Here is a 9,749-nt window from a genome sequence, read left to right on the forward strand (position 1 = left end):
TCAGAATCAGAATCCGCTTTATTGCCAAATATGTGTACACATACGAGGAAATTGACTCAAGATTGTACATTGCTCATGATGTGCTTACTTACATACAATAATACCATAACACAATAATAAAATAATAATAATAAAATAAAATCAGACACAAACTACAGAATAGACAACACTAATATACACACTAGGAACAAAACAATATAGACATATTGACAAATAGTGCAGTGATCAGTGCAAAGGATGCAAGAGTAAACTATTATTCTCATTATGTACATGTTGAAGGTGGATATGATATACGGGTACATATACATGCATACATTAACACATGTACACAGTGTGATGGAGCATAGTGCAAAGGATGCTGGAAAAAATAAATAAGACCTATGACCTTATGACCTGAGGTAGGTGTATTGGTATACAGTATATACAATATGACATAGTATTAACAGCACTAAAAGTGAGCCTTTATTAGCGTCTTTATTAACTACAGAATTGATGGTTTACTAGAAAGTTATACTCATGATGCCTAATGACTTTATTAATGACCTTTTAAACAAATTATTATAAGGCTCATTGGTCAAAGGAATCTTTCACAAGTCTTATTAATGGTTTGTAAGTATTCTATAAAGTAGCAGATTAGTAATAGAGGTAATAATGACATTTATAATGACCCTCAAATAATTAATTAATTAATTAATAAAAATGTGCAGTTAATCAAGCTTCACTAACAATGTGAACTGCACAATTAACAAACAGTGAAAACAGTTGTAAGTCTTCTGGGGCTCTGTTAGGACGCAGACTACACATTCATAACAGGGGCATTATCACGCATGGGTGATCCAAGGTTAAGCTGCATTATGGGAAATGTAGAATATAGTGTTTTTGGAGCTTGACCCACACTAGACACTAAAAATCTTAATCTCTACTTCTTCAAATGACATATGTGAAGTATTGCTAATGTGTCTTTGTGTTACTGACAGGGTGCCAGCAAAACACTTACCCAACATATTGCTTCATAAATGTGTCTCAGTCCACAATGGAAACTTTAAGCACCACTTACAGGAAGTAGTACTGTGTAAGATATTGTAAAACAAAGCACTTGGGATTTGTTTAAGTCCACTAACATCTCTTGTTTCCACTCTCTCTCTCCCACTTGATGCGGTCACCGTCACACAGCACAGCTCATAGAAAACATACAAAAGAAATATCAGGGCTGTCAACAATAGAAAGATCACACAATCCCACAGGAAGTATCCCTGGTTTAGTACTGTGTGTAGAGGATGGTGTCATGTGTACAGGCGTGATAATCAATACCTACAGATGTCATAGTGTAGACAGATGAAGAATATTATATTATTTTATATAAATGTGTTAAATAACATTTAAGACTTCATCAGTGTGTATTTCAAACAATGATCAGAGTTTGTATCTTTTGTCATTCCTGTTTAAATGTCTGTTCAATGAATATAACTACATTTAAATAATGTCATTTAAAGTATAAATTATCATAGAGCTATGAAATGATTCCTTCAACTATGGCTTTGGGTCATGTGTAGTGTCTATATGAAGCCCTAAAAGCTTCAGGTATTCAGGACTGAAAGCTCTGCGCTCACAAGTCATTACATCATATCCTCAGCGCTGAGAACACAGTAACAATTTCCATCTGAGGGCAGAGAAACACCAGCAGGGTGCAGTATCACTGTGATATTTACACACACAAACACATATTATTAAATAACTAATGGAAAACAACTTTATTCAAATTAAAGCAGGTGTCCAACACAACTTTTTCAACTGTTTCTGCATGATAGATGTGACAGACACTGGTAGTGTAGCCCCTGATCTCTATCTGGGTCAGGGATTTTAGAGTTTAAAAGGTGATGAAAGTGATCCGATGTCAGTCCAGCAGGGTGCAGCAGAACTCAGCCTCTGTGAGAGTGATCTGACTGTGGAGAGGAACTCTCAAAGAGCAGGAATATCTAAGTTTAATTAGTACATATAGTATATCTTCTATATTATAGCCTCGTGCTACATAAATCTCCTCTATGACAAAACCTGCTTCATCACTGTTTGAGTTGAAACACGTTGAAACATGTTCAACTGGAGAAGCTAAAGAAAGAACAAAACATGATTTGTGGGTGCATCGTAAAGGATAGATTTACATTTTTTTAAGCCTGTCATAAAACAACAGTCACTTGCCCAGATGTAGAGCCTAATGAAACTGCTTTTGGTCACAGTAATTGTTCAATTAAATTCAATTCAAAAATTATTTATCATCATAGGACAACTTAGTTTCAGTATTCCGTTCATATAAAACAAAAACAAAACAAAGACAACCACAGTCACTCAAGCATTCAGACACTCTATCAGTGACAACATATCAGCATTTGGGCCACAGAGCAAAGCAGCAAATTCACAAGTCACCATGAATGGACCATAATTCATAGAAATAAATAAATACACAGTGCTTCAGCACCTCTGTGCCTCCTGACCTTAGTGACTGAGAAGAGATTCCTTCACAGTACATTTCTATTGAACGTGGTGAGAGACAAAATCCACAGCCCTCACTCTGTGCAAAAAGTTCAGCCAGAGTGACTGGGAGGCTCATTTATAGGAAACAAGGTTGTGTAAGGAACAGATCTCAGTATGAAAAGGAGGATTGATTACAGTGACCAAAAACTGTTGCTGGACTGTACTTTTCTAGTCTTCCGACAACTCAAAGCGCTTTACGGTACATGTCACATTCACCCCAGTCATACAGTGATGAAAGAGGCTGCCATGCAGGGTGCCAGCTGCTCATCAGAATGTAACTAACATTCACATACCAACGGCACAGCGATCAGGAGCAATTTGGAGAACAGTATCTTAAGCACACTTCGACATGCAGACTGGAAGAGCCAGGGATTGAACCACTGACCTTCTGATTAGTGTTTTATTTCACTGCTTCCTCTGATGGTTTTGGTGACAATGACATCAGTGGCATTGGTGTTAACCTGTGTGCGTATTTGTGTATGTGCTCTATGTTTGAATTTGTTGGAGTGACATTTTTATTTATTGTTGTATTTACTGCGATTGACTGCTGTTTACAAGCCATATTGCCCCTCAGTGACATTAAAGCTTTACTCTCTATTCTGTAGTGTTCATTAAGATAGATAAAATGTGAAACTATCCTTTAACAAACCAATGAATGAATATGAGCCACCCAACCGAGCTGCCAGGTTATAGGCCAAAACAGCTTTTCAGAACTGTGGAAACCCATCACTCAGGCATTGTCTGTCCCATTGATAAAAACACAGAATGCTGACTCTGCTGAACTGCAGCCGGTCTAACGGCATCTATGTCCGGTCTGCAGCAGCTAGCAACCCCAAAAACCTCCCCAAACTGTCCCTAAAACAGCCACAACCCCGGCTGCCTGGCCCAGTTGCTCTTGGCCTGGAGGGGCATGGAGCTGCTAAGCCCCTGTGCTGGCTGGCCAAAGCCCTGTGGGATTAGACTAATGCAGGCGGCGGGAAGCCACTGGTGGTGAAACAACAGGCATGGGAAGTGACCCTTAGCTTCACATTAGAATTAACTGTTGGCTACAAACTATGGACGGTTGTCTTTAATTGCATTAGATTGTACAAGTGTTCATGTTAGTGTATCTGTGTTATGCATACACACATCAGCTATAACATTATGACCACCTGCCTAATATTGTGTAGCCTTGGATGTACCCTTTGAGGTATGGACTCCACTAGATCTTTAAAGGTGTGCTGTCGTATCTGGCGGCATGACATTAGCAGCAGATCCTTAAGTTCTGTAAGATAAGAGGTGGGGCCTCCACGGATCGGACTTGTTTGTCCAGCACATCCCACAGATGCTCGATTGGATTGAGATCTGGAGAATTTGGAAGCCAAGTCAACACCTTGAACTTGTTGTGGATGGGTGCACTGTCCTGCTGAAAGAGGCCTGGTGCCATGTGTTCACCTGGTAAGCGATGCACACACACACCTGGGCATCCACGTGATGTAACAGAAAAACGGCCGCCCATGACCCTGTCGCCGTTTCAGAGCTTTTCCTTCCTTGGAACACTTCTGGTATTTACTGACCACTGCAGATCAGGAACTCCCCATTAGAGCTGCAGTTTTAAATATGCTCTGACCCAGTAGTCTAGCCACAATAACAACTTGGCCCTTGTCAAAGTCACTCACATCCTTACGCTTGCCAATTTTTCCTGCTTCTAACACATCAACTTTGTGGACAAATTGTTGACTTGTATATCCCACCCACCTACTTCACCTGTCAGTGTTCATAATGTAATGGCTGATCAGTGTGTATAAGATTATCATTACTCATGCTTTTACGTAAAAGCAGGATTTTACTGCTCAGTGAAGCAATTCTTTTACTATTTCGTATCCAGTCGGACTGCAACTAATGATTATTTTCATTATGGATGATTGTTTTCTCAATGAATTGATTGTAAAAATTCAGAAAATAGTGAGAATTGTCATTACAATTTCCCATGTGACACCTTCACAACGCTTGTTTTGTTCAGCCAATAGTACAAAATTCAAAATGATTAAAAAGGAATTAAAATTTCTAAAATGATAAAAAGGAAAAGCAGCAAGTTCTCACATTGGCGAAGCTGGAACCATGACATGTTTTTACATGACTTAATGAGTTAAATGACCGTTAAATACAGTTGAATATATAATTCATTTTCTGTCAATCAACTAATCATTTTAACTGTAACTGTATATACTGTTGTGTAGTTCAATGCCAAAACATAATTTTTTAGGAAGCTCTTCCTATGTTTTGTTTGCAAACATCGTGATTTGTAAAGTAAGGCTGTCAGATAAATGTAGTGAAGTAAAAGTACAATATTTCCCTCTGAATGAAATGCATGAAGCTCTAAACCATCTGGTGCTTCAGAAACCAGAAATAGTAAATAGTCAGTTCTTTGATATTTTGACCGATGTGTTCCGCTTTGATGTCTTACAGAGGACTCTGTCTGATACACTTTTTACAGAGACATGTGCTTCGTTCTTGCTATATTTTAAGGTAGTAGGCTGATTTTGATATTGTCTTAATGCGGTGGGTCTCAAAGTGGGGTCCAGGGACCCCCAGGTGTCCTTTAGGGGCTTCCAGGGGGTCCCAGACAAAAAGGGAAACTATATTTTTTTTATAATTACATCCATAAGTAACACAATAACAGAATGTGTGACAACTTGATTGCAGAATACTTTCTGTAATAAAACATCTAAAAGCAAAAACTCATGTGTGTCCTACATGTGAAAAAAGTTTGAGAACCACTGTTAAAATGTCAGCTCGGTTTGTGGTCTTGAAACATTCGGGGTTCAAGGTGAGCACTGACTTTTACTTATTCTTCTTTGGCACCAAAAGCAATTAGCTCGGATCTGTCATGTCATATTATAATGGTAAGACACAAAACCCCAATAAGAGCAGTCTCACAGCTGTTGTATGGTGAAAATCCAAACTGAAAAGCATAGTTACAGCATAGTTTAGGGCCGGGACATGGTTTACAGCCCTTTCTGTGGTTTTCCTTAAAATGGGCCTTTACCTGTTCATTAGTGAGTTGAAGTCATCATGACACAGTCTGCAGAAAGAGGGCTTCCAATTGGCTTAATCTTAATTTCTATTTAAAAATCTCAATGGCAGTTTTTTTTAAATACTGCTGTTCTTTTGACTTAAGTAGTCTACATTAGTTAAATGTTAGTAATAACAAAAAAAATCTGTTCTCATCTCTCCACGTCAGTTGTTGTTGCTCCACTGACCCTGGAGAGCATTGTTTCTAAATCTGCCCTCCGTCCAACCACACGGGCAGAACAATACAGCTGCATTATGTCACTGACTGACTGACAGAATAGATATGTGTGTGTCTGTTTGATGCATTATCACCCAGGTAAAATCCCTCTCTGTCTTTCGTTGGCTTCCTGACCTCATTGTCTCTGCCATGCCCTTCTCCTCCCTCCTCTGCGTCCAGTAGGGTTTGTTTTGGCAGCTCTGGGTGTCTGGTGTGTGGGTGGCCCTGGGTTGCACCAGGGTGTGGACTGCTCAACCCTGATTCTGCTGACGGGGCCCAACCCACCATGAGATAATGCCATTCCAGAGGGATCGTGACTAAAGCCCCTCTTTTTGGCTCTCAGGTATATAAAGAGGAGACAGCTGGAGAGCAGAGAACAAAGCACTCTGGAAACATTCTTCGCTTTTCATCCACATTCTGCTCTCTCTATCTTGCCTCGCCTCCCTTTCCTCACCTGCTGGTCTCTGAGCTGCGCAGGTACATCTGCCAAACTGAGCCAAGCCAAGCCGAGCTAGACCAAACCTCTCTCCAGTCGCTATGGATATTGCCATCCAGCACCCTTGGTTCAGACGTGCCATGGGCTCTGTCTACCCCGCCCGACTCTTTGACCAGTTTTTTGGAGAGGGCATGTTTGACTACGACCTCTTCCCCTACACCACCTCCTCCATCAGCCCCTATTACAGACAGTCACTGTTCCGCAGCTTTTTGGATTCTTCCAACTCCGGCATCTCTGAGGTAACACCCGACTCTGGCTCCTTCATGTCAGTAAGCACATTAGTGCTTTGGAGAGACTTATATGGTCATAGGAGAACAGATATAAAGACAGAGTGATGTTGAGATAATGCCAAAGCTCATCTAAACATGTTTCCTAAAAAGGAAGATGCTTAGTTCAATAGAATTTTCCCTTCTAACACTATTTTTATCTATCATTAGTAACTTCTATCCCCCTTTTCCCATCCACTGTTCTGATCTTTGTTCAGTCGTTACATTTCTTTCAACTTACATTCAATATCCTGATTTTTTTTTGGTTCATTCCAGACAAAGTCCTGAGATTCAATGCTCTACATCTAAACATAACTTCTACTGTGCTCAACAGTCAAGAAACGACGTTTCTAAAAGTTCGAGAACTTACACTTTGAGAGGTTCAATCTCTTAAATCTATATTCTGACCATGTTATGGTTTGTGTGTGTCCCGTAGGTGAGGTCTGACAGGGATAAGTTCACAGTCTACCTGGACGTCAAGCACTTCTCTCCTGATGAGCTCAGTGTGAAGGTCACTGACGACTACATGGAGATCCAGGGCAAACATGGGGAAAGACAGGTACTACTCCTCTTCTCTCTCTTATACACACAAATAGTAAGTAAGACTGCTTAATAACGCATGGGGTTGGTCAATTATTTTGGTTCTATTCCCTCCAAAGTGCAGTGTAACCTTGATCCAAAAGTAACTTGAGCTGAGAGAGCGCTATGTTTTGTAAAACATCCGTAGTGGAACAAATGTGAGGTACTTCTATTTCCATTTTGAGCCACGTTATCCTACTATACCACTACATCTCAGAGGCAATGATTGTACTTCTTACTCTACTACATTTGTCTGACAGCTAGTTACCAGTGACCTTTTAGTTTTTCATACCCTTACTGTCCAGTGAAAACCATTTATGTTCTAATTTGGTGATTCTGAGATTTTTGAGATTTTCTGATAAACTGAACTCTGTGAGTTGAGAACCTTCGCCTCCTTCTTAAGCTAAATGAACATTTGGATTAGCTGGAAAATGCACAAAGCTGAAAACAGGGCGGTTCTTCTGAGCTCTTTACAGTACATGTCACTTTCACTCATCCACACCCTGTTGGCAGTGGCTATCGTGCAAAGTGCCAACTGCTCATCGTAATATCATAATGGAACTAACATTCACACATCAATAGGAACAATTTTGGGTTCAGTATCTTGCTCAACAACACTTCACCAGGAGGAGATGGGGTCGAACCACCGACCTTCTGATTAGTGTACGACTCTACCGCTCTACCTCCTAAGACACAGCCACCCCCCAAAAACATAACATATAATAGTAAAACACTGACAGGAGCCATTTTTCTGCACAATAAGTCTGTTTACTTTTGATGCTAAAAGTACATTATGCTAATAATACTTACACACTTAAGTACGGTTTTGAACTTAGCACTTTTACTTGGGGAGTATTTTAACTTTGACCTGTGAATACATCTTCCACCACTGTAAAACACAGATTGAAAAATATTGTCTTGTAACTGCTTAAAGGTATTTATAAGAGGTGTTCTTTAATATTCAAAAGAATTTATTATAAGAGGGGGCTCCATATTTGAAACACTGTAGGTGTAAATTAATTTTATCAAGACATCAGAATATTCACAAAAAGATTGACTGCTCCGCTGCACAGTGGACCCTTTCAAAGTTAATTTAAATGCTACATGTACTGTGCATTATTATGAGTTTAATACCAGACACAATATGGTCAATGTTGGCAAACCCTTATAGTAGCCTTTATAGCCATGGCATTACTTAGTACAGTGGTTCTCAAATCTTTTCTGTCATGTCTGTCTTTAAGAAGCCAAAAAAAGATCATGCTATAGAAAACACATGAGCCAAATCCGTGACATTCAGCTGCAAAACATTTGAAATATGCTACAGGAGCTGCAAAATAATTGATAATTTGTTGTAGTTCCTGATAAAACATTGATCCAAGTTCAGTTTTGGTATTTAAGTTCAACTGTGAGATTTGTTGAGTTTCAAAACAGTGAATTTGTAGGAAGTGTTGGCCACTATTGGTCTGTAAGTAAGTGTTATCTTTAATTTATGGCCATTTATATAAAGACAGGACTTCATTCTCGGAGTTAAATTTTCCTTTAATAATTAAGTCTTTCCCTGGACTGACCCTGCCATCATGGCATTAATCCTGCTGTTTTTCAGGACGACCACGGTTACATCTCTCGTGAGTTTCACCGCCGCTACCGCCTCCCTTCCAACGTTGACCAATCAGCAATCACCTGCACCCTATCAGCTGATGGTCTGCTGACTCTGACCGGGCCAAAGGTCTCTGGGGGGAGTGAGTCCGGGCGCAGCGAGCGCAGCATCCCCATCACCCGTGATGAAAAGACCAACGCTGCTCCATCCTCCTAGAGGCCGAGCGGTGGGAGTTGATCAGGGGTGCTGGAGGGGCTCGACTCTCCTACCACCTGCATCGACCGGGATGGACAACCACAGAATCTTCCACCCCTTGGCTTCTTCTTCTCCCTTTCCCCGAGAGGATATCTGCGTCCTCCTCACTTCACTTTCTCCTCTGTAGATTCTTCGTAGCACACTCTCACAGTATTATTAGTATAATTGTTTTGAGCTTAATATAAATCTCCCCATGAGGATGGTTAAGTGAGGGGCAGAGGAAGTTTTTTAGTCGCAAACTCATCTACGGACGAGACATTCACATAGCCTACGCTTCATTCTGCTGATTGTTGTTTGATGTGTGTCAGAGCGAGCCCTCTGACTGTACAGATGGTTAAGCTTGGAGGTAAATGTCACACATGTCTTGTCCCAGATTTTCCCATCAGTGAAGCTCTCTGAAGCCCTGGCTGCTTCCATTCTTGTCCTCACTCTCTGAATCCTCTCCTCTCTTGTCTTAAATATATCCTGTACTGTAGTCTAGGCCTTGTTCAATGGATGCCCGCTCATTACTCCATTCTCCAAGTCCATACTAAAGAAACATACAATAAAGCTGTACAATTAACAAAAAGGCAACTCTTGTGTGGATTTATTCTTTAACCTTCATATCAAGTTTCAGTTCAATGAATGTGGTGCCTATTGCTAACTATGATATTATGATACCGGGTGCCTATGGCTCAGGACGTACACCAATCATACACTAATCAGAAGATCGGCCGTTCAGTCCTCCAGTCTGCATGTCAAAGTGTCCTTGGGCAA

General features: G+C 40.4%; 1 protein-coding gene across 1 annotated transcript; it reads left to right on the forward strand.

The window, feature by feature from the left end:
- The first annotated feature begins 6,184 nt into the window (after positions 1 to 6,184).
- cryaa (crystallin, alpha A) lies at positions 6,185 to 9,540 on the forward strand. Its single transcript, XM_038715993.1, has 3 exons — positions 6,185 to 6,535; positions 6,999 to 7,121; positions 8,745 to 9,540. The coding sequence occupies exons 1-3, from the start codon at positions 6,338 to 6,340 to the stop codon at positions 8,952 to 8,954; spliced, it is 531 nt and encodes a 176-aa protein (XP_038571921.1). The 5' UTR covers positions 6,185 to 6,337; the 3' UTR covers positions 8,955 to 9,540.
- Positions 9,541 to 9,749: the final 209 nt, after the last annotated feature.

This window comes from Micropterus salmoides, unplaced genomic scaffold, assembly GCF_014851395.1.
Source record: "Micropterus salmoides isolate LMB-PRFRI ecotype aquatic unplaced genomic scaffold, ASM1485139v1 Ms_hic_scaffold_1, whole genome shotgun sequence".
Lineage (NCBI taxonomy): Eukaryota > Metazoa > Chordata > Actinopteri > Centrarchiformes > Centrarchidae > Micropterus > Micropterus salmoides.